This window comes from Ascaphus truei, chromosome 2 (genome assembly GCF_040206685.1).
Source record: "Ascaphus truei isolate aAscTru1 chromosome 2, aAscTru1.hap1, whole genome shotgun sequence".
Taxonomy (NCBI): Eukaryota; Metazoa; Chordata; class Amphibia; order Anura; family Ascaphidae; genus Ascaphus; species Ascaphus truei.
The window spans coordinates 416,020,319-416,046,727 of record NC_134484.1 but is presented as its reverse complement, the minus strand read 5'-3'; the positions used below and the strand labels follow the sequence as shown (position 1 = coordinate 416,046,727).

General features: G+C 38.3%; 1 protein-coding gene across 8 annotated transcripts in view; it reads left to right on the top strand.

Moving 5' to 3' along the window:
- NEBL (nebulette) overlaps positions 1 to 26,409 on the top strand; it is a 341,974-nt gene that overhangs the window by 190,328 nt on the left and 125,237 nt on the right. For 6 of the 8 annotated variants that reach the window (XM_075587534.1, XM_075587533.1, XM_075587536.1 and 3 more), the window contains exons 5-10: positions 551 to 670; positions 2,416 to 2,480; positions 2,565 to 2,636; positions 4,709 to 4,804; positions 20,819 to 20,929; positions 24,342 to 24,452. The exons of the other annotated variants lie outside the window; for them this stretch is intronic. In XM_075587534.1, the coding sequence (XP_075443649.1) occupies positions 616 to 670; positions 2,416 to 2,480; positions 2,565 to 2,636; positions 4,709 to 4,804; positions 20,819 to 20,929; positions 24,342 to 24,452 (510 nt within the window). In that variant the 5' untranslated portion in view covers positions 551 to 615. The remainder of the gene's footprint in view (positions 1 to 550; positions 671 to 2,415; positions 2,481 to 2,564; positions 2,637 to 4,708; positions 4,805 to 20,818; positions 20,930 to 24,341; positions 24,453 to 26,409) is intronic. 8 annotated transcript variants of the gene reach the window in all.

Here is a 26,409-nt window from a genome sequence, read left to right as displayed (position 1 = left end):
CTTGTTAAGAGGTTACTGTGCTGCAGAGCTGTCTTAACCCGATTGGCCCCGAACACGTGGAGGTTTGTTGTAAATTGTGATAGCTTTTAATAACTCATCATGATAACTCCTCATGGATTCAGTTATGCACAAATTGTCAAAGTCTCACAACATCTTTACAGCATAAAATATGTCTTTAACACAAAATCAAATAAGAGGACTTGCCACTTTAACCTGATTCTCGAAAAGAAATGGTGCTGACCATATGGAAAAATGGTTTACTTTGTTAAATATTAACTTTCATTAGAGGCTTTATAGAGGATGAGTTATGCAGTGTTCAAGTCCCCTGTTTCCCAGCAATTCAGGCTTGTCCTGAATGTGATCCTTTCTTTTGTCTGTGACAGTCATATCTCTGAGTGTGTGCATTTGAGGTTTATCTTATCGTTTATGCTCTGTTTCCTACTTACTGAAATGTAGTGATTCTCTGCAATTTATAATGATTCATATCTTCATATCATTTCTGGTTTTGGATGGCAGCATTGCATTAACTATCAAATTACATTCCTTCTAGGTTGAGAAACCTTATGATGTTTCCATTATCACTCTGCTATCTCCTTATTATCTCTGAGAGTGCAAATGACAGAATGGCACTGTGCTGACACCAAGAGGATTCTGATGCTTCTATACAACTGTTAGTACACATAATTGCATGTTCCTTTTGTCTCTTGCATACAGAAAATTGAATGTTAAAGCTAATCTTTTATTTTTATTTTGACTAAAGGAAATGAGAGATGAGCAAAACAAAGTGCGCAACATCAGAACCTACCAGAACCTTACATTCCAAAATCAGAACCTACCAGAACCTTACATCCAGAATCAGAACCTTACATTCTAAAATCAGAACACTTAAGATTTTGTGGAATCAAAACCAAAACCTAAAAATGATTTAGAACCACAACCAGAACACGAGTCCAAAGTGCCTATCTCTGGGATTCTTGACATATTGTTTTAAATTATTTAACGTTTTTTCAGTTATATTATTTTAGCTTCCTATTTGTTTGTATAGTTTTATACTTATTTAAGCTATACTAGCATGTTTCTGTTTTTTTTAAATTTGCTAAGAGTCCAAAGACAAACAAATTGCAGTTTGTTAAAACCAGAAACAAAACAGATTTTTTTTAGAACCCAAACCACATTTACATACTATATGTATACTCCATTTCTATGTATACCTAGATTAATGGCAGCAGAATAACCCTAGTTCTTTGTATGATTTCTGAAAATGTCTCACCCATTGTTTGTTGCTGATGTGTTCGGAGTGTTTTTGTAGATCTTTCTTATGTAGTGTGCACTTCTGTTCTTGAGGTGAGCAGGAGAAAGATCAAAGTGAATATAAAGTTACCATCTCCTTGATTCTAACCAGTCACTCACATGATCATTCATTGACATGGACACATACAGTACATTACTTGGATTTAGTAGAAAATAAAAAACAACTGCCTTATGAAATCTGATGTATTTGAGAAAACTGCAATGAGGCAAATGCTTTACTCTAACCAGTAAAACAGGAAACTTGGCAATATCTGGCTTTGTTTTCAACAGCACATCTTAAATGTTGGAGATACAGTATATTATTATTTATTATTATTATCATCATTTATTTGTAACGTGCCAACATATTCTGCAGCACAGTACAAAAGGGTGGGGGATGAAAACAATAAAATATCAAACATTGACATACATGGTTACCGTAGTTAAGGAGGGCCTTATATACTTTCAATAAAAGGGATTGTTTCTCCATCTAAAACATTACAACTACTGATTTACATTTGTTTCTATTAAACATGTTGTCCCACTAAGCTTTGTGAATACCAGAGTTGTAATAATAGGAAATAACTTAACTGTGTAACATCCTCTCTACCATTTAAAACCATTTGTTTATACTGTATGCCTGTGTTTATGTTGTGGCAGCACTTTGCAAAATTAGGCCCCAAACTGTCGAAAGTCCCCTAAAATAAAAGATCACATAATACCCAGCACATGTTGCTTTTGTAAACGTGATAGTAAAGAAAACTGTTTAGCAGAAAATGTCTTTACATTGATATTTATTTTCACAATTGTAATGGCTCCTTTAACTCTGTTATTCATGTTTTGAATACAGAAGGTCATCTAAATATATTTTATCTGTGCAGAATGATTAGCCATATTGTAACTGACTGCCCTTGATGCCTTTCTGTTCACTCTCGCTCAGATAAGGACTGTTAAGCACCATGTAAGGGTGGAACGTTGATAGGTTAAGTTTAGCACAGCTAACCAAAGGCAAGGGATTGAGTCCATTGTTAGAGCTAAACTTATGATGCACAAGTGTGTGTTTGTTTAGTGCTTTTTGGATCTTTCTCATAAATGCTTTCGATCTTCTTTCTTTTTTTTTCTCAGCTCACAGAATGAAAGTGCTTGTGATTGTTGATTCCCGAGTAGATGACAGTGATGAAGAAGAAAAGGTGAGACATGCCTTGGTACACCTGAAACGTATTATTCTCTTGTCTGTTGAAGTGAGATGACCAATATTTTTTTGTTGGTTGAAGGTTTTCCCAAACCCTGTTGTGGAAGACAGAAACATTGAATTTGCAAAGAGGTGCAGCGAGATGAGAAGTGATGTAAGTAAATGCGTTTATGTCTTTTTTTTATTTTTATGGTTCATATCAATAAAGTTGTGGGTAGGCAGAGTGCTTAATATTTAAAGGAACTAAATGACTTGATGCAAAATGTAGACAATAAATTGTGCAGTAATGCTGAGTCTGTAACATACTGTTATGGTAATGGGGTGGTATAAAGCTAAATATAGCTTCTTCTGGTACTGAAAACTCACAAAATACCAAAGGAAGGACACGTCTACAAGGTCAAACTTCACCTCTTCACTGGACAATGTCATTAAATCTACTGTACCAGCCAGCATAAAACGAGAGTATTTTAAGTGCAATTATAGTATATATTTTTTCTTTCTTGTATTGCATCACATTCTTTACAGGAAATTACTTCGCAACAGGGACTACATTTGTAATTAATTATACTGATATACAAAAGTTTGGAAACGTTGGTGCATTTTTTAATTTGTATTTTTAGCTCGGCTAATAGGGGGAATATATATATATTTTTTATATAAAAAAAGATTGCTGCCACTATCATTCTCTACCTGCATGCAAATTTCACACATTCATCCTACATGTCGAATTTCATTATTATATAATATTATATTTTTAACTACGCAGAAGATATAATTGTATTTTTAGGGAATATTGAAGTACACTGAGAGGGGAAACAATGCTTACAAAAATATTTTCCAGGAATGTGTCATAGATTTCTTCCTAATTAAATGTGTTTTGTTCAGTTGTGATTACGTTTCCCTCACACTGGTAGCCCCCACAAGAATTGTCAAGGTTTAGGGACGCAAATATGTTATAATCCATTCACAGTATAATGTTCTCTGAGATATAGCACAATTTATTTGTTAATTACACTGCAAAAAAAAAAAACAGATTTGCACCTCGCCATACACAGAACAGCACTTATCTCATGTCCAAACCGTGAGAAAACAGCTTTTTCATGCAATTTGGATCTGGATTCATAATTACATTAAACAAATATAATGTTCACAGTTGCTGTGGCCAGGGTTTAGCTTGCTGATATTTTAAAGTAGGCATTCTTGAAGAAATACAGTAAACAAGTAATAACACCAATAATGTTGGCTACAGATTCACAGCTCTCCTATAGTATGTGGTTTTATTTGGGGAAACACATACTGGTGCTACAGGCGGCAATAAGTATGTTGAATGTGAACTGGTGATTTACTACATTTCTGCAGTGGTGCTCAACTCCAGTCCTCAAGACCCCTCAACGGGTCAGGTTTTGAGGATATCCCAGCTTCAGCACAGCTGGCTCAATTACTGGCTCAATTACTGGTTCTGACAAAGACTGAGGGCCTCATGCAGAGAGCATCGTTATTTCAAAACTCGCCATTTTTTGTTCAATTTCCCTCAGAAAACGGCATAAAATGGCGAGTTGCGAAAAACGCGCCATTTTTTTATTTCTATGTTTAAAACTCGCCTCGCGGCTGGCGAGAACCTCAATCGCGCCATTTTTAAAACTCTCCGAATGCAGAGAGGTGCGAACGGCAAGTAGCGGCTGTTCGCGCCAAAAAAAGGCGCGATTCTCGCATTTTTGCCGCGCCACGAAAATATGGCAAGATGGCGCTCGCCGCCTATAGTAAAGGGGAAAAAAAAGGCGCGAATTTGTTTTTACACGTTTCTGAAGCGCGCATCTCGCCAATTTAAACTCGCCACACGCATCCATGTTAAACATAGCAGAATTCGCACTTTTCTGCATATGGAGAATAAAACTCTCCAAAAAAGCTACTTTTTATGAAATTCGCCATTTTTAAAATTCTATGCTCTCTGCATGAGGCCCCGAGTCACTGATTGAGCCAGCTGTGCTGAAGCTAGGATATCCTTAAAACTTGACCTGTTGGGGGGGGGGGGGGTGTTCATGAGGACTGGACTTGACTTGAGCACCCTGCATTAGAGTATAAGAACATATTTGAAGGGAGTTTAACATAGAGCTGAGGAATCCCACTTCTAATGATTCATTAGTCCTAATTTTGTAAGATAATGACATTATCCCCACAGTCTCAACATGCTACACAGATTAATGTAAAACATATATTGTCTTACAGATAAACTACAAAGAGCAGTATGAAAAATCCAAGGGCAAATGTGGGTTTGTTCCAGACACTCTTACATTAAAAAATGTATCAGATTTGAATTCTGAGGTAAGTGAATTTAATATACAGATTCTAATATAATATTGATAGGAAACATTGAATTGTGTAATTACTGTACAGTTGTAGATAATTTTATATTTTCTGGTTCTGAAAAGTCATTCTAGATCTGAAATGTCTCTTTTTCTTTATTTGAATTGACATTTTACTGTTTTTTAATGATTAAAAAACATACAGTATAACACTGAATTAAGAGCAGTGCATTAGGAGGTTAATAGCATAAAATCTAACCTAAAATCGAAGGAGCAGCCCCAGGTAGAGTGAATTAAATGACTCATCAGTGTAACTATCTTAATTAGAAGATTTAGTTACACTTAAAGTGAAACTTTTACTTGAATGAATATATATATATATTTTTTTGGGGTCCGAGAGAGAGTGATTCCTATTTTGTGGAGGAGCCATTGATTAATACACCTCCCCAAACATCTGTACAAGATGCAGTGCCTGTGAACTCACCTGAGATACCTGACTAAATAAGCTAATAAATTAAAATAAGCTAATTTGAATATACAAGTAATCTAACCTAAATATGTAAATTAACTTATTTCCCAGATAGATACCCCAGAGATTCTTATCTGGAAATATCCTACAATTCCATGTGAAATGTCGAATTTTATTTTGATTTCTAACAAATGTTTTTTTGCTGATTTTTGAACTTTTTTTGTAAGTTCGAACAAAACACAAGCAACATAAATTTGAGCAACTTCGCACAGTTCCAGTCCTTTGTTCACATTTGTACTTGGAGCAAATATTACAATCACTATTAAAATATCACTGAAAAACCAAGAAAACTGCCAACTGTGGTTCTGATTGCACCTTTCCCTGTATTGTATGTCTGTATATTTAAATTTGTATAGCGCCAAGCAGGTAAGCTATGCTTTTCAATTTTTACAACAGTACAATACAAATACAATACAGGAAATAAATAATACTGTACATATGGGATAAGTGCATCAAGAGTAAAATGTAACATTAGAGAAAGGAGTCCCTTCCCCAAGAGCTTACCATATAATTGGCATATAAGGTAACTAACAGAAACAATAGGAATACATTTGGGTGCTTTGGTTAGAGTGTACAAGCAGTATTTTAGAGAGTAAAGGCTTTTTTTGAACAGGTGAGTTCTCAGATGAGTTTTGAAGTTAGTGAGAGAAGGTGCTTCGCGGACATTGAGAGGCAGTTCCAGAACTAGGGTGCAGAATGTGAGAAGCTTTGTAGGCGTGAGAGAGCTATAGTGACAGGAGGGTAGAGAGAAGAAAGGCCTGACTTTGTCCTGAACACCAAGGTAGTAGAAAGTGTGAAGAAGTTGGGGGTCAATAGTATCAAAGACGGCAAAAAGGTTGAGTGGAATGAGAAAGGAGTAATGTCCTTTGGATTTAGCAATGTGGTGGTATTTTGCTTCTTTGGTTAGTGCTGTTCCAGTAGAGTGTACAGTGCGAAAACCTGATTGGAGGGAGTCTAGAAGACATACGAGCTGAGGACAGAAGGCAGGAAAGAGAGGGTGATAGTTTAATGGGTTAGTGGGGTAAAGGGTGTTGTTCTTGGGAAGTGTGGCCTCACACCTGCATATTTAAAGGGGGAAGGAAAGGTACCAGAGGAGAGGGAAGAATTGTAACTGTGAATGTGTGCTGTATGAGAGTGGGAGCAAGAGGTTGTAGGAGATGGGGAGGATCTGTATTAAGCTGGCAGGTGCTAGAGGGAAAGTAATAGAGATACTTCCTCGTCTGTTAGACACGGGAGAAAGCATTGTGAGTAGATAAAAGGGTTTTTAGGAAAATAGGTGTAGAGGAAGTAACAGGGGGCTTCTCTTGTCTGAGTTCACCTTCTCTTTAAAGTAGTCATCAAAAGTTTGAGGTGAGACGCAAGGTGAGAGAATGTTAGTAGAAGTTCTGAAGAGAGAGTTATACATATAGAAAAGCCATCATGAGTTAGACCTGTGACTGTTGATAAGTGTAGAGAAATAACTCTGCTTAACAAGGATAGTGTTGAGCTGTTACACTACAGGAATTTGTAGTGGAGAGAGTGCGAGATTTGTTCGATGGATGTTCAGAGGAGCAATTGCAGAAATGTATAAAGTGTGTCTGTGTATTGAGCCAGGGTTGAGGTTAAGATTGGCAAGTGTCACAAAAGGGGAGCATGCTGTCCAGGCAGCTTATTTGTTGTACTGTAATTATAATGCTAACACATAAGTTACAGGCAGTGCAGGAATTGTGGTAAAACCATACACAAGTAGAAATATGGAAAAATCCATTCACGAACCTTTATTTTATAGTGCCTTGACAGTATATGGTGCAATGATAAAATTAGAAGTGCTGCAAAATAAATTGACCAAAAGATTTGAACCAATCTGAACCAGAACCAGAATAGGAAGTAAAACCTTGCCACAAGTCTTTTCGTAAAGTGTAAAATAATGCCTCTACAACATCATCATAAATGTAGTAGAATCGTATGGAAGTTCAACTGACTACCACAGCCTCAATTGATTCATAATAGTGCATCCCCACTAATAGTTCAATATAATAGTATAATATTGTAACCCATGTTCCCCCACCCTAAAGGAGAATCACTCCCATTACCTTGTGATGGTGCAACCTGTTTGGCTCACAGGATGGCCCTGAGTTTCCGTCGGTGTTTGGGGATTAAAAGGGCAGGCTTTTGGTGGTTCTTTCTCAATGGTACAGCGCCTCCATTCCCGCAGGGCCTATAGGAATAGGTTTAGTCCCCTGTGGAAAACATTCCCTCCCTCCCTGAAGAAACTGCAGCCTCGTGTAGGAGTATAAAACAGGAACAGTTCTTTATTCTTGTACAGTAGTACACAGCATACATATCAGCATACTCTTTCCATTGGTCCTTGGAGTCAATCCCCAGGGCCTGAGGCCCCAAAGGTGTATCCTTGACTCCCATACCCCCTGGTGGAATATGGGGTAGCTGATCCCACTCCCCCGAGGGAGGGGAATGAAGGTGAACCAGAGCCCTGACTCCTCACTTCCCACACTGCACAGAACAGACTAGAATTTAGGCTGCACCCCTTTTTGTATCCAGGGGAGGGTCCTAGGTCTGAGCCTCTGATGGGGTAGTACCCCGGCCTTAGGCCCACCTCCCCCCCGTCACTCAAGGGAGTATTTACTGTAGCAAGTACGGGCAGATTTAACCCCAACACTGCCTGCGCTGGTACTAGTACTTGCATGTTAGGCTGAGGATTAGTAGCCATGGGGATACCTGGCTACAATATTATTATTATAACTGAATAATTAAATGCACATTAGTAGTTTAACTTTGTCAACACCGAAGTGGAAATCGTTATATTTTACCGGTTATACTACATTATTTTGTAGTCAATAGAAGAAAATATTAAATGAAGTGCAAAGCAAAAAAGGTAATATACTAAAAAAAAAGTGCACTAATATTAATACACTATTAGTGTATTAAATAACTCTATTAAACTATCTAAATAGATAGAAACAAAAATATAGTAAAATATTGAGCGAAAATGCTAGTGTATATAATTATTATATATTTCAACTAAAAATTGTTGCAAATCAATTTTAAAAAAGTCCCAATATTCAGATAGTGCTGCTTCTTCTAAGTAGATGCTTACTCCCACCTCTGTGCACCAGAAGAAATACCTGAAAAAAACAAACAGAAAAAGCACAGCCTCTTATAACAGTGATTCACAACAGGGGTGGTGGGTTGGTGAGGTGTCTCTAAGGGGAAGGGATTCACCCAAAAACTAGTGGATCCCAGGCAGTATAGTGAGTTCCCCAGCACATGTAGGGACTGCACACTTAGTAAAGCCCTAAACTGCACTTGAGCGTGAGTGATATAGCAGTCAATTACAACAGGAGCTTCTAAAGTTGCTCCCTCTCCCCCCCCCCCACAATGTTTTGCATTAACAGTGGCAAGGCATTGTGGGGCATGACTTTGGAAACTCACAGTAATTGAGTGATTTACCACCAATGCTGTCTGCATACATTAATGTTCAGTTTGGGCTCTTAAGCTTGTCTTCCCACGACCGGCTGAACTATACTATAATGCCTGTGATCGGTAAAACAGTTGTTAGCAATGGTCTATATAAGACAGTTTGGGGTCTTTATTAATTAGGGGTTCGTAGAATAAATATTTTCTAGCAGGGGATGGACAATGGAAAAAAAGGTTGGGAAACTAATTTTTTAGAAAAAAATAAAAAATAGGCATATGGGTTTGTGCTCACAATCATAGGTATGAAAAATGCTCTTAGCTATAGAATGGATGCCTCCAAATTTCAGTTGGATAATCAATGCTAACTATATGCAGTTGTGCATCAGTAGTGTGGTCGCAACCTCATACTCTGTGTCACAAACACCCTTACCACTTTGAATTCAATAGGAGTCTTTCCTATGTTCAGGTTAACCGATAGACAGCTTCTGTTGATTCACAAGATCTCCTCAATCCTCGTACATAGATACAGGCAGTCCTCGGTTATCCGACACAATGCGTTACTCAAAATGGCGTTGTAAAGCGAAACGTTGTAAAGCGAAACACGTTTTCCCATAGGAACACTGTTTAAATGAAAGGTTCTGTTCCTGAAGGCATTTTTAACACTAAAATACACCAAATATTTTATGCAGGCAATAAGATATGCAGCACACACATAAATTATATAGTGTATATACTGTGTTATATATATTATATAACATAATAAATAATATATTATATAGTATAATATAATATTATATAGTATAATATTATATATATACGCTCTTACGAAGGTTTGCAACGTTGTTTATGTGAATTTGTACATATATACACACATACACAACGTTGCAAAGCGTAGTAAGAGCGTTGGATAAGCCATTTTGGCGTTGTAAAAATGAATATAGGTATGCATTGCATAGCGTTGGATAAGCCATTCGTTGTAAAGCGAAGCGTTGTAAAACGAGGACTGCCTGTACCTGCTAGATCCTCACCTCCCCCCCTCCCCCCCATACACACACAAAATACGGTTAGCACAGTGGTTTTCAACCTTTTTTCTCTCTCTGCGCCCCTAACCAGGACAGCATCACAGAAAATACAGGACAGAGAGACTTTTACAGTAGAAGGAGACAGACAGAAAGTCAGAGGGGGCAGGGAGTCACAGTAGTCAAAAGGAGCAGGGAAGCCAGAGGGGGCAGAAAGTCACAGAAAACACACACGCGCACACACACACACACACACAACAGGACAGTCACAGAAAAAAAAACCACACACCACAGAACTAATACACACAGCCTCACCTCTCTACTGCCCATGCTGCTACCTACTCCTCTGCTTGGCCATACCCTGCAAGCCGTTGACTCCTCCTCCTGATCGGCTGCTGCTGGGTAATGCAGCCAATCAGGATAGAGGAAACTGCCCTGCTCTCTCCCTACTCTAGGAGATCTGGGAAATCCCGCAGCACCCTTTTAATACTTTCACGGAACCCCGGGTGCCGCGGAACCTCGTTTGGGGGAGCATCTATTGTCCGACTGAAGTTTGCCAGGTGCTTTTGTCATACCTATGTTTGTGAGTGCCAACTCATATACCTATTTTACTTTTTAAAATATTTTCTGTGAAACAATGACACTATGGAGGCTGCTCTTTTTCTGTTTTCTTTTTACGCATGATTTTGTAGTATCCACTTAATGATTTACAAACCATATTTTCCTTTCTCTATTTTTAATGTGAACACTTATTTGTTAGTCTATACCAGGGCTCTTCAACTGGCAGCCGTTGAAGGGCCTTGATGTGTCCCTTGGACTCAGCTGCCCAAGCAACTGCTATGAAATAAGCAGGAGCAAAGTGCACATTTTCACACTTACACTCACTTGTAAGTTGTGGTAATGTAAATATATATGGTACAGATGTTGTACTTGCTTGCAAAACGTTTACATCATTGTCAAGTTTTTAAATGTATCTAAAATTACATTATAACACGCGTGTGAACCTTCTACTCTTAAATGCTTTCTGATCTTACCGGAGAACGGAATGAAGTGCCCTGGTCTATTTGATGGATACATACATTATGTAGGATTTGATAAGCAGTTCCAGCTGTGTTTCAAGGAACAGTTATAATGTTTCCAATAAAACACAGAATGCTGTTGACATATGTACCTTGTCAGCTGCTCACTAGAATGCTATACGGCACGTAGCCCACACACGATTATTCTGAGCATTTAACTATGAACACAATAGTGTAATTATGATTTATGCTCAACAACTGTAGATTGTGTTAGACAAAGTGGTGTTACCGTTCAGACTGTAATATTGTCTCAGTCAGTAATATCTTATTGATTTTTAGACTTCAAGTAATGGTGCAGCCAATGTGAGATTTAGATTGAAAGATCTTTTTGTTCACTTCAGCGTACATCTGCGTTGCCCCAAAGGCGCACAGCCTGATGGGGCCCCAAAAAACTGCTCCCCTCTGCACAGGACCAGCGTGCTAAGGGTTAACATGTGCTTGATCTTTGTTGAATCGGCAACCCCACCCACTGGAATGTTAATGAGCCATGGGGATACAAAGGAAAGATCTTTTTGTTCACTCCAGCGTACATCTGCGTTGCCCCAAAGGCGCACAGCCTTTGGTGCAGCCGAAGGGCAGCCAAAGGGCGTGAGCCGTTTGCTGCCGTTCGCTGATGTTAGTTGATGTTAAAGCTGCTCTATTTCTATCTTGAACTCACAAGCCCTCTATCCCCTGTACCCAATTTTCCTACTTTATCTGTCCATGAAATGTCTGTGAAGTGACTGTATAACCCTATTCTTTTATTGTAACCATGTATTTTTTTTTATAACTCTGTGTCCAGGACATACTTGAAAACGAGAGGTATCTCTCAATGTATTATTTCCTGGTAAAACATTTATATAAATAAATAAATAAAAAATAAAAACAAGCAGGGCCCTCAATACCATTTGTATCTGTTTGAGTTGGTCTGTCCTTATTTGGTATGTCATTCTGTATATGTAATATACAGTACATAACTCTGTACCCCCATTGTACGACGCTGCAGAATATGTTGGTGCTTTACAAATAAATAATAAAAATTCAGGGTTCTGTGATGGAACGGCCTTGTAGACGAGGTCAGTAAAGATCCCACACACTGTACTTGTGCTGAAACAATCCTTTTGGTAGTTTATTTTCCACACAAGTAAACAGAAAGTTATGTACACATCCCTTTAATGCAAAACAAAACTATGAACAGAAAAGCCTATTCCACGGTAGGGAGACTGACTAACCAGAACAGGCCCTGACTAACCAACTGGTTAGGTAGGTTAATTACCAGCTCAACAGAACCTAGCATAATACAGTACATCTGTAATCAACATACTGTACAGTTCTTATCTGAGGTGCTGGGAATACGTCCCAGGAATTTCCAGGTAATCCCTCTGGGAACTGTTACACCTTGCAGATAGGTCAGCCCTGCTTCCTCAGCAGATTGTGGAACTCAGGTTCTTCACAGACAAGCCCTGCATCCTTGCAAGCTTGTTCAGCTACTTGGAGCTTCGGGGGCTGGGTGTGCGTCCCAGGCACACCTTTGCAGACCACGGAAACCGCTCCAACCCATGTCCTTACAAGTTGGGAAAAGACTCCGTTCTGGCAGGCTGCTTACTGCCTTTTAAACCCCTTGCAATCGGGCGTTTACTTGAAACTGCTTAGGAGACCTGACACTAGGGTGTTGTCTCCTGAGTAACCTGTACTCTCTCACTGGTTCCCAAAGATGTGACTTCAAGCTCAAAACCCAAACCCACTTGAACTTGCAGGGACTGTGTATGTTTTTTAATATAGTTGAAAACAACGATTGGGAGGATTGTCACCTCTCCTCCTTGGTTTTATGCTAACCCACCCCACTTTAATTGATAGGTCTTGATATGTACTTGTGATGATTAGTCTTTTGAGAGACTTCTTCCTCCAGTAGCGAGGTAAAGAGAACACCTGCAGTAAAGGGTTTACCTTGACAAGATTGTAGACATATAATGGATTGACCAAAGGATTGACTAATGACCCTTTCTTATGAAAAGAATAACAGATAGTATTTAACTTAATAATTTGTCATGTTGGATGTAGCATTGGGGCATTTTTGTCTTTTGTTGTAGACAATGGTATACTGGCACAATGTCATTTTGATATTGCAAATCTTTTCTAATATAGAAAAAAAGAGTTTAATACAATAGTGACATGATATCTCTATCTGTAGTATTTCTTCCCTCATCTTTAGGCACATTAAAGCTTTCTATATATGTGCCACATACTCATTCACATTCAGATGGGGGGAGGGGAATGAAACAAATAATGAACTAAATGGAATAGATGAGGATACAAGGTGGTATGGAGGTAGAATGGGGGCAAGTGCAAGTTTGACAAGCAGTGAGATACCCATAATAAATAGACATAATACTAGAAAACGTCTAAAGACTAAACCAAGTGGGAGCAGAAAGGAAGGAGCAGATAAGATAATAGTACAGGCTGAAAAAAACCTGAAATGCATGCTTGCTAATGCAAGAAGCCTGACAGATAAAATGGGGGAGCTTGAATTAATAGCTACAAGGGAGCAGTATGATATCATAGGCATTACTGAAACATGGTGGGATGAAACTCATGACTGGACAGTTAATTTAGAGGGGTATTCTCTTTTTCGGAAGGATCGAACAAATAGAAGGGGAGGTGGAGTATGTCTATATGTTAAACCAGATCTAAAACCTATTATAAGGGATGATGTCTATGAAGGGAATGATGAAAATGTAGAGACCTTGTGGATAGAAATTAGCAGTGGAGGTAAAAGTATAAAGAAAATGTTTGTGGGAATATGCTATAAACCACCAAATACCTGTGAGATTGAGGAAGCTAAAATACATTTGCAAATGGAGAAGGCATCAAAACTGGGTCATGTTTGCATAATGGGGGATTTTAATTATCCAGACATAGACTGGGGCAATGAGATTAGCGTTACAACATAAGGAAACAGATTTTTGGGGGTGCTTAAAGATAATGATATGACCCAAATTATTGAGGAACCAACCAGGAGAGGGGCAGTTCTGGATTTGGTCATATCAAACAATGCAGAAGTAATAACAAATATTAAAGTCCTGAAAAATTTGGGTAACAGTGATCATAACATGGTCTCATTTGAAATAAATTATCAAAAAACAGATTACTTGGGTTCAACAAAGACTTTAAACTTTAGAAAGGCAGATTTTAATAAACTGAGGTCTAATCTAGTAGTAATACAATGGGATGATGTTTTTGCAGGGAAAAATGTAGAAGATAAATGGGCAGTCTTTAAAACATTGTTAGAGAAACACACTTATCAGTGTATACCCTTGGGTAATAAGTATAAAAGAATTAAGTCAAAACCAATGTGGCTAAATAAACAGGTAGGGGAGGAAATGGACAAGAAGAGGAAGGCGTTTAGATTCTTTAAGTCAGAAGGGACAGAGACATCGTATCAGAATTATAAGGAATGTAACAAAAATTGCAAAAGGGCAATCAAATTAGCAAAAATAGATAATGAAAAAAGGATTGCAATAGAAAGTAAGGTCAACCCTAAAAAGTTCTTTAAGTACCTTAATAACAAAAAAATGAGAAAAGAAAATATAGGACCCTTTCAGTGTGAGATGGGTATCCAGATTATTGGAGATAAGGAAAAAGTAGAGGTATTAAACAAATTCTTTGCCTCTGTGTTTACCAGGGAAGAATCAGGTTCAATAGTAGTGCCACAGGAGGAAGCCACAACCTCCATATTAATGACCAATTGGTTAACTGAGGAAGAAGTTCATAAGCGACTTGAAAAAATTAAAGTAAATAAGGCACCTGGCCCCGATGGCATACATCCAAGAGTTCTCAAGGAGTTAAGCTCAGTAATAGCAAAACCATTATATTTAGTATTCAAGGACTCCATTTCCACAGGCTCAGTACCACAAGATTGGCGTAAAGCAGATGTGGTGCCTATATTTAAAAAGGGAGCTAGATCACACCCAGGGAATTCCAGACCTGTAAGCCTGACTTCAATAGTAGGGAAACTACTTGAAGGTTTAATACGGGATAATATTCAGGAATACCTAATGGAAAACAAAATTATTAGTAATAGTCAGCATGGATTTATGAAGGATAGATCTTGCCAAACTAACCTTATTTGTTTCTTTGAGGAGGTAAGTAGGAATTTAGACCAGGGTAATGCAGTTGATGTGGTCTACATAGATTTTGCAAAGGCTTTTGATACGGTTTCACACAAGAGGTTGGTGTACAAAATAAAGAAAATTGGACTCAGTAATAATATATGCACCTGGATTGAAAACTGGTTAAAGGACAGACAACAGAGGGTTGTCATAAATGGAACTTTTTCAGGTTGGGCTAAAGTCGTGAGTGGAGTACCTCAAGGATTGGTACTGGGACCCCTGCTTTTTAACTTGTTTATTAATGTCCTTGAGGTTGGGATCGAGAGCAAAGTCTCCATCTTTGCTGATGATACTAAATTGTGTAAGGTAATTGAATCAGAGCAGGATGAAATTTCTCTTCAGAAGGACTTGGAGGGACTGGAAACGTGGGCAGGTAAATGGCAAATGAGGTTTAATACAGATAAATGTAAGGTTATGCATTTGGGATGCAAGAATAAAAGGCGACTTACAAATTAAATGGAGATATATTGGGGGAATCCTTGATGGAGAAGGATTTAGGAGTGCTTGTAGACAGCAGGCTTAGCAATAGTGCCCAATGTCATGCAGTAGCTGCAAAGGCAAACAAGATCTTATCTTGCATCAAACGGGCAATGGATGGAAGGGAAGTAGACATAATTATGCCCCTTTACAAAGCATTAGTAAGACCACACCTTGAATATGGAGTACAATTTTGGGCACCAATCCTAAGAAAAGACATTATGGAACTAGAGAGAGTGCAGAGAAGAGCCACCAAATTAATAAAGGGGATGGACATTCTAATTTATGAGGAGAGGCTAGCTATATTGGATTTATTTACATTAGAAAAGAGGCGTCTAAGAGGGGATATGATAACTATATACAAATATATTCAGGGACAATACAAGGAGCTTTCAAAAGAACTATTCATCCCACGGGCAGTCCTTTGGACTCGGGGCCATCCCTTAAGGTTGGAGGAAAGGAAATTTCAGCAGCAACAAAGGAAAGGGTTCTTTACAATAAGGGCAGTTAAAATGTGGAATTCATTACCCATGGAGACTGTGATGGCAGATACAATAGATTTGTTCAAAAAAGGTTGGACATCTTTTTAGATGGGAAAGGTATACAGGGATGTACCAAATAAGTATACATGAGAAGGATGTTGATTCAGGGATTAATCCGATTGCCTATTCTTGGAGTCAGGAAGGAATTAATTTTTCCCCTTAATGGGGTTTTTTGTTTGCCTTCCTCTGGATCAATAAGTAAGTATAGATATAGAATAAAGTATCTGTTGTCTGAATTTAGCATAGGTTGAACTTGAGGGACGTACGTCTTTTTTCAACCTCATCTACTATGTAACTATATGTAACTATGTAGATCATTGGCCGAGTATATAAAACTTTAGATTACCATCCAAATCCCGGCCCTCTCACCCAGTGCCAGATTTAAGCATAAGCTAAGTAAGCTACAGCTAAGGGCCTCACAATATGAGAGGCCTCAAAAATAGAAATAATAATAATAATACCTTTATCAAAATAGCATGATAAATAAAGAATATATGGGAAAAAGAAGATTCTCTATAAATATGGACATTTTCATTCAAATATGACCCTAAGCATCATGTGCATCGAAAGTGAGAAACTTCATAGCTTATCATTTGAAGACATCATCAATGACTTTGCTCTCCAAAAATCCCGAAAGAAAATGGTTTAATATTAACATGAATGGGATGTGCAAACACTGTTCATTTTAGCGTCACACCGTCATCTTTGCATATAACAATGCTAGTGTAACGCTTTCATTCATTTCAGTTGTGTGTTTATGTTTTCAATGGTCCCTTCAGTCAGAATAATAAATCTATTTCACATTTTTGGGGGCCTCTTAAACTTGACATAGCTTAGGGCCTCAGAAGGTCAAAGTCCGGCCCTGCCCTCACCCACTTCTTATTAGAAAAACTGCTTTGTAAACAATGCAATGTAATGTGTGAGTAGAATGTACTGCTTGTCTATTAGTCGCGCGAGTTAGTGCTTAGTCTTAGTCTCAGGCTCATGTAATCCCCTAAATCAGACTCTGCTGCGTTCCCATCATTTCTCATGAAACTTCCATGTCAATTTGACAACATTTTCTCCCACAGTGAGATGTAACTCGTGATAGAAAAGTACATGCTATAGGAGTCAAGGACTAGTAATGACAGCTAGCAAGGTACTATTACGGCAGGTCATACTCCGCTAACACTAATAAAGAGCTGCCGAGCACACTCAGTAATAACGCTTAATACTCCCACAGTCAAACAGTCACAGGATTCAATGTCGCTGAGGAGAACACACGCCAAGGATCAGGAAGACCCACTTCAGAGCATTAGGATTTTTCCGGTTGGTTTTAGGCGCGATTGTACAATAATACAAATAAGAAAAATAATGTATAATTGCACTCTTAAATTAATGAAAAAGTCATAATGCTCTGAAGTGGGGCACTCGGGAGTGTATACACCTCACCGTTGTTAAATACTCAGCTAAGGACAGAATTGATCAGAGGATGGAGGAAAAGTTATACAGTAGTAATTATATTCCCTAGTATGTATAAATGCATGAATTTGTGGGGCTGTGTTTTATTATGCATTATCACAGTAAATATATGGTTGGGCTGCGATAGGGCTCTTCTTTGACAGTCAGAGCAACTTGTTAAAGCAGAAAAAGCGACTTCCTTACTAGTGCACAAATTATATCTACATTTAACATAGATTTTCCTCTAGTCCTGCTCACATACGGAATGATAAAATCATTTGACATTTATATTTTTCAAAGATAAAATAACGCAAAATAGTATTATAACAGGATTGCACTTTAAACTCTAATCTCCATTTTTGTTTAATTTACTTCATAACTTCACCTTTACTGCTGCAACCTATGAATCATCAATATATTTATACACAGTATTTTTTTCTGGATATATTCAGTATCAGTAGAGATTGCATACGCCATGGTATTATCCCATTGGCAAGGAAGAAAATATTAAAAACAATCATTTATAATGCACATTCATCATAGAGGATGAGTATGTATGTATGTCTTATTTATATTGCACCATCCAGGTACATAGCGCTTTACAAAACACATTACATAATAGAATACACGTAATGGGACTAAGCGCTTCAGACATAAAACAATAAGAAAGAGTCCCTGCCCCAAAGAACTTACAATCTAAGAACTTTCAGAGACCAATGGAGGGTGTTCTGGTTAGATCATCTGCAAGGGGCCAAGGTCAGTGCATATGAGGCAAATAGTATCAGCCAGCGGAGCTACCCATAAGCTTCATAATGAGGTGTGTTTTAAGAAAGGTCCTAAACGGGGAGAGAGTCGGTCGCATGTTGAGGGGAAGGGAATGCCAGAGGTGTGGGGCAGTGAGTGAGAAAGGTTTATGTGGGAGAGGGCTTTTAATACAAAGTTGTAGACAGAAGACATACTTGAGCAGAACTCAAGAGCCGGGCAGGTGAATAGGGAGAAATTACGGCTCAGATGTAAGGAGAGACAGAAGTGTGTATAGCCTTTAAAGAGAGGAGGAGTAATGCGGGATTTAATAGGAATTCAGGAGAGGGATTTCAGCAGGAGAGTCACTGAAACAGACTCAGGCTGTGCTTATAGTGCCGGCAACGGCAACAGCAACGTCGCGGCAAAACAAATGCATTGCCGCTGTCGCGTGCGCTTACAGTAAGCGCGACGGAGCGACGGATTGGTCGCGATCAGTGGAAGTCATCTCTATTTGATTTTCTAGCGACCGTCGCGTCGCCGGCACTATAAGCGTAGCCTTAGGAGCGAGTATAGTGATTCTAGACGCAGCGTTTACGATAGATTGTAGGGGAGACAGGTCAGAGGCAGGAAGGCCGGACAGCAGAAGGTTATAATAGTTCTAAACCCTAAACATTGAAGGGCTCACCAAGTACAATGAAAGGCTTAACAACTGTTAAGACACCACTAAACCTGTAACATTGTCTTAATGTAAATGCTACATTAAATATACCATTTTAGTTATTCAAATTGATTATATCTCAGGCCAGAAAGTGCCAAATGTCGATATGATTGGAAAGTTTGGTTTTACATAATGTAGTTATACAGAAAAAGAATCTATCCTAGACAAGTAAAAACGGAGGCACAAGATGTGCAATCTCTCTACACGCATACACAAACAAGAACATTTTAGATTTCATGTCGATATCTTATCTTTGCTTGCTTATTTAAATATTTCCCAAAAGGAGATTGAGGTGTAACTTGATGTGATTGAGACATGGGTTTTTGTAAAAAAAAAAATCATAACTTATTTTTGTACAAGTTTTGTACAGTATATCTTGTTTTTGTAGACAAGTTTTGTATCTTTGCCAGAACACAAATTACACTTACTACTGGTAAGATTACAGAGTACCGGGGATATTTTGGGGCGTTTTTTTTCTTACAGTAAATACTGGAATCAACATGAAACTCAATAGTGCTAGAATACTAAGTGGAAGTGACTACATGCTTTTTCTACCTCATTTCTTTATAAATGTATTGTTGTCTAGCGCCAATCATGGACAGCCTCAAGAAAATTAGCAAATGGCCATAGACTTTTCAGACGGAGAGACGGAAAATATATTTTTGGGGGAATCTGTAGAGGGAGAGATTTCTTCATGTTAAAGCAGCAAAACATGTGAAATCTTTTAAAAAAATAAATAAATCAGTTCTGCAGTATTAGATAATAGTGACCTGTTTTTTTTAAATTATTATTTTATTCAACTTCTAATGCAATTTTTAATGATTTTAATGAGTTTAAAAGCATCTTTTGATTTCCATAGCATGTTTTAACCCACCTGCTAAGCAGTGCAAGGTATTTGAACACTTTCCCATTTGGAATCATTTGTTGCCAATGTTCTCAGCAGTTTGAGCTGTAAACTGTAAAAATAGATAATGTTACCTTAGTCAGTGTAACTCAACAGCTACAATGTATCCTTATATTACTGATGGATTGATTGAAACTGAAAGGCGGCCATTATGTTAGACACACAATCATGATTTTTACAGATTTATTAGAGGCGCACCAAATAATTGCCCGCTTAGTTAAGAATGTAGAAATGTACATTGTCACATGCTTTACGTATAAAGATAATTAACAAAAAAAAGGGGGGGGGGAAGTAGTATTGCTGCTTTAATTAGAGTCAATTTGTTTATGCACCTGCTACATGTAATGTTTGCAGTTGTACAAGGTTGAGATTAGATAGCTGAATAACCCAACATAAATGTTTGCAACTTCTGACAGTGAAAAACATCAAACCTTCACAGTATGACATTCTGGTGATCCCTGGATAGCCTTGGGTAAATCTACACTTCTACTGCCAGAGCTGATTGCATTTTAGCTGCCTTCCTTTGAAGGTATTACAACAAATACAGCAGTTAGGAAAATTGCTGGAAAGCTCTTTTAAAGAGCTACAGTAAGAAGTTCTGGTACATAGCGAGATTCGTAGAGCTCTTAGTAGAGGTGTAGGAACTTGACCAGGAACTTGATCTGCCATTGACTTGAATAAGAGTTATTGCCGATCAACCTTATCAGAACTTTGTAAATCCCCCTCTTAGTTTACTGATGGGGTTTGCAGCAGCTGTGCTTTTTAGAATTATGACTTCTTTTGTTTCCTAAACAGGGTAATCCGATGCTAAGGTATATGGTGTATTAGAGGATATGATTAGCCAGCAGGACAAACATAATATAAACATCTACAGTATGTTAGTATACAATTAAGCACTTAAATATAGCACAGATCTATATTATATCTTTATTTTCTCTGTGCATTAATATTTGCTAAAATATTTTGTGTAGCTGGTGCCCTGTTGTTTTCTTTAACATCCATTTCTTCTTTCTACCTAGACAAAGTACAAAGGAGCCAGCAAGAAAGAATTGTCGGACTCTCTGTACAAGAGGATGCCAGCCACAATAGACACTGCATTTGCAAAACAAGTTACACAGTTTCAGAGTGAGGTACTGTACTAATCTAAACATAGTTAATTTCATTTCATCCTTGAATTGTTTTTTTTTTTTTTAATAAACTATGCGAACGAACAAACCTTTAAACCTTTGCAAAAAGTAAAAATTTTATGTTTTTCCCAATCTTTTGTACATACAGTATTCAAATCAAACACCAAAACCAATCTTTAAACTCCAAACACTAGGGATGGTTCCCACAAGCGGACATTGTGAAAGGAAAACAAGGCTTGGGCGGGATAAACTTGTTTTAATCAAAATTAATTTAACACAAGGCGTTCAAGGAGTTTAGAGACAAAAGGCAGGAGGGAGACAGGGTGTTAATTAGAGAGACAGGTAAAGTCCAGATTGCTGTTGTTTGAGTAAGAGTATCTGTTGCATACTTCAAAGAGGCAGGAAAAATACCAGAGTATAGGGAGGAGTTGAAAATGTGTGTGAGTGTAAGTATTGGAGTAGGAACAAGGGGTTTGAGGGGATTGCAGGGAATGGGGACAAGAGGGCAAGTGGTAGAGGGAGAAGAGATCAGCTGCGACACATCATCCTCTGTGGCAGAGGAAAAGAAGTTGAGGAAGGCAGGACGAAAGTTAGGATGAGATGTAGAATGAGAGGAGGATACCGAGGGGATGTTTTGAAGAGTGGAATCCACCTTTGTCTTGAAATAGTCAGGGAAGTCCTCAGCTGAAATAGAGGAAGAAAGATAGGTAACAGACTGTGGTCTGAGTAGCGTTAAAGACAGAGAAGAGTCAGCGTGGGTTAGAATTGTGAGTGTTGATTAGTAAAGAAAAGTAGGTTTAGCCTGGGAGAGGGCAAAGCTGGAACAGGATCGGATACATTTTTAGTGAAGGAAGCCTGTGAGAGTGTGAGATTTCCTCCAGAGGCGTTCAGAGGAGCAGAGCATGTGTGTGTGGCAGTCTATCCAGGGTGTTAGAAGGGCGAGAGTGGAAGAGAAAAAGCGGGGCATGTAGATCAAGAGAGGAGGATAAGACAGAGTTGTAGTTCCTGACAAGGTTGTCCGAGTCTGTAGTGTAGCTGAGAGAGGAGAGGGAGGAGCACAAAGTGGAATCAAGAGCCGGGAGGTTAATGGAACGCAGGTGTTTGCAGAAACGAGGGGTAGATGGAGGTGGAGAAGGGGAGATGTGAGAGAGAGAAAATTAGATAAGATGGTCAGAGAAAGGAAAGGGTGAAATGGAGAAGTCAAAGAGTGAAAAAGTTTTTAGTGAAAACCAGGTCCTGTCCTTGTGGGTGCTGGCTGCAGTCCATTGGTAAAGGCCAAAAGAAGAGGTTGGAGAGAGAAAGCTGGAAGCCCAAGAGAGATGGGTCATCATTAAAGTGGGGCAGTTAAAGTTCCCAAGGAGAAGAAGAAGAAGTCAGAGGAGAAAAAGAAGGCGAGCCAAGATTCAGCGTCAGAGAGATAGTCCTAGAGTGGATGAGTGGAGGTAGGTGGGGTATAGATGAGGAGAAAAAAGCTGGACAGTGTGAGCCTCAAAGGAAGGAAAGGAGAGAGAGGGATAGGATGAGTTTTTTAATGACAGGTTGAGGAGAGGATGAGCCCCATGTCTCCACCCCTGCCATCAGGGCGCGGAGTGTGGGAGAAAGAAAGGCCACCATAAGAGAGGGCAGCTTCCAGTGCACAGTCATATACATATATATACACACACACACACACACCAACTTTTGTTCATGTAAATAGTAGAACTACAGTATCTGTAGTGTAAACCACAGACTTCTTACAATCCTGCTAACTCATATATCAGACCATGTTATTTGGTTTTGGAAAATGCTTGTCTGGGCAGCAGTGTTAATACAGTAAAAAAAAAAGTATTTAAAATGATTGTGATGTATTAGCTCAGAGGCTTCGCATTTCTTTCCCTGCAACATGACACTATAGGGCTTGTTTTTAGTCCAAATGCTACATTAATTTACAAGGATGGAGACAAATGTGACAGAGGCATTTCATGGGAATTGCCGTCTGCTAAAGGAAAATTAACCATAGACAAATGCATTCATAAAAAGAAACCATTTTTTATTGTAGTCATAAAACCTAAGTACATTTTTGGTGAACTTAACATTTTCTATGTAATAAATCAGGCATGCACTCATAATATCCTGGCACGTAATCAGTCATGTACTCACTGCTGTCAGTCTTGTGTACATTTTATATTACCATGTAAAAATCAAATGTCATCTGGCAAATTCATGTAAACTCTGTTTTGCCTAAGCTGATGGGTCAATGAGCAAAATTATTTCCCCCAAAATTGATACGAAGGTTAGAATTCATTTTGGCGTCAATACCCCTATTTTTGTAAAAGTAATACAGTAAATAGCAACCTGTGGCACGCCCCCCCCCCCCCCCCCGGGTCAAATAGCAAATAGCGCGCATGGCTGAGTCAAAACAATGGCTGCTTCTCCCACTGGTGCTTTGTGTATGTCCTGCTGCAGCACACCGTGGGTTGCAATAATGTTGGCTACAACTGTGTGTGTGTGTGTGTGTGTAATATATATATAATATATATATATATATATATATATATATATATATATATATATATATATATATATATATATATATCTCTACATTAAGAAACCGCAATGTATAGTGTCATGGCTTCCTATTGTCTCATGTGATCGCGGACATTTAAACCAGCCAATATGATAGCCCCAGCTATCCCGGTTGGGGTTGCTACAAGCACCACCTACGGACATCATCACCATGATGACATCATCATCATTTATTTTTTAAGTAAATACAGGCCTCCATTTAAGGGGGCATTGCAATATTTTAGTCAGTCTGAGACCAACTACAATAAAATACAATTCTTTTGTTTCGCATTAGACAGACAGGCAGAGCCAGAATTATTATTATTATAATGCGCCAACATATTCTGTAGCGCTGTACAATAGGGTTGGAGGACGAAAATAATAAAATAACAAACATAAACTTACATTGTTACAGTAGGTAATTATCTGGGGATGCGGGGGGTCCCCCGAGCTGAAATGAATGCGGTTTTGCTTTGGAGACCCCTGCTTCAAACCTATATATAAAAAAAGTACAAAAAAAATCAAAGCATAAGTGCTGCATTAAGGAAGATAATAAGTGGAAATGTTTTCTTTAAGGGCAATTGCATCTTTTTAGGGAAGCCAATAACATTCATAAGTTGTTTAAAAAAAAACTATTTTCGCCTGCTTTGTGAAACTGCCCTTTGAAAGTCAGATATAGTTGAGAATTAGACTAAAGGGTGTCTTCATGGAGAAAAGCAACGAGGGGGATAGGATTCAACAACAGAATAAGAATAGAGAACAAGAGGTCAAATAGATTATTGCTAAGAAAAAAAAATACTGTAATAAATTACGTTTGGTTAACATTGTCTCTTTGGCCTGTAAGAATATAATTTGACTATTTTATTCCTAGGTCCTCTACAGGCAAAAACATGATGCAGAAAAGGGAAAATCAAGTTATGCTCAGATGCTGCAGCCCCCAGATGTTAAGCATGCCATGGAAGTCAGCAAACACCAGAGTAATGTATGTATAGAAGCAAATATAATTATATATATATATATATATATATAAATATATAAATATATATATATATATATATATATATATATATATATATATATATATATATATATATATAATTTTTCTCAAACTGTGGGTGTTCCTCATGTTAAATTGTAAAATCACAACATCTTTGTAATAAGCAAAAAGAAAGGGAAAGTACCGGAAAAGGAGGTGAAGGAGGAGGCCATGAGAAAGATAAGTGGAGGAAGCTGGGAGCTTGCGGGTATAAATGCTACACTACAGTATGTGTTCCACCGCCACAGTCGCTGGCTCTGAGCATTTTATTGTTATTCAATGATGAAGGTTGTCACGTCACCATAACGATCCAAGACAGGCACAATTGACATTTGACATTGAACTAAGCAGTCTGCAGTCAAATTTACTTTAATTATCTGTATTTATAAATTAGGACAAGGAAGATTGTAATAAGTGTGTTTATTTTATATGTGCTCTACCAAAAGTTAATGCACCACATTCCCTAATAATGTTCCTGATGCCTCACTGGCAGTACAAAGGTTAACGTTGTTATATTTTTATTAAGTCTGTATTTTAATATTAATGTGCTGTAGCCATGTGCTTTTGTATGGCTACTTTGTAATTCACAAATATTACTGTTCTGCTGTCAGTTTTAGTATGAGGAAATTAGAATATATATATCCTTATAGACCAAGTATATTTTACTATGCAAATTTTTTCAGCACCACACATTTCTGCCTATTACTTTACTTGCTTCTATGCACGTTCTTAACACAATATACATTGCTGCGTCATGAATTCAAGAATACGAAAATAGAAAGTCAGTCAGCAACACTAATGTACAGTAACCGTACTAGAACAAAATAGAACTGGTGCACGCAGGTAAGAGGATCTCCCCTAAACCTCAGAGTTCACATTAGTGAAAGTACCCACAGACCTCTGCACAAAAAGACTGGCACATCAATGATGAATCAGGAGGTGCTCTAATTGTACATGATGAATAAACAGAAGAAGACGTTTTGTTTCCCTGTGAGCCATCATTAGCTGTCCTGGCTGTTATACTGTTTATAATTTATTTAATTTTTTATTTATAAAATATTTTACCAGGAAGTAATACATTGAGAGTTACCTCTCGTTTTCAAGTTTGTCCTGGCCATAGAGTTAAAAGACAAATAATACTGTACATGGTTACAAATACAGTTACATAAATGAACAGGGTATACATTATATACAATACATTGCATGTACAGTTAAAGAAGATGTGTATTATAGGCTTAAGAAACAGTTACAGACCAGATTAAAATGTGAGACAGCCTTAGTTTTGAAAGAACTTAAACTGGTGGTGGATGTGAGAGAAGGTTGTTCCAGTTCTGAGGTGCACGGTAAGAGAAGGAGGAGCGGCCAGATACTTTGTTGAGCCTTGGGACCACGAACAGTCTTTTGGAGTCTAATCTCAGATGATAAGTGCTGCATGTGGTAGGGGTGAGGAGCTTGTTCAGATAGACGGGTAGCTTGCCCAGAAAGTATTTGAAGGTAAGACAGGAAAGGTGAACTTTGCGCCTGATTCGAGTGATGGCCAATCTAGTTCTTTGAGCATTTCGCAGTGATGTGTGTTGTAGTTGTATTGGAGAACAAAACAACACATTGAATTGTAGAGGGTGTCAAGTTTGCTAAGGTGGGTTTGCGGTGCCGAGCCATATACTATGTCTCCATAGTCGATAATTGGCATTCGCATCTGCTGTGCGATACACTTTCTGACCAGCAGGCTTAGGGAGGATTTGTTCCTGTAAAGTACACCTAGTTTGGCATAGGTTTTGGATGTCAGGGTATCAATGTGCATTCCGAATGTTAAGTGGGAGTCAAACCATATGCCCAGGTATTTAAAACAGTAACAGGAGTTAGGGTGGTGTTAGCGTTGGTTCTGATCTGGAGCTCAGTCACT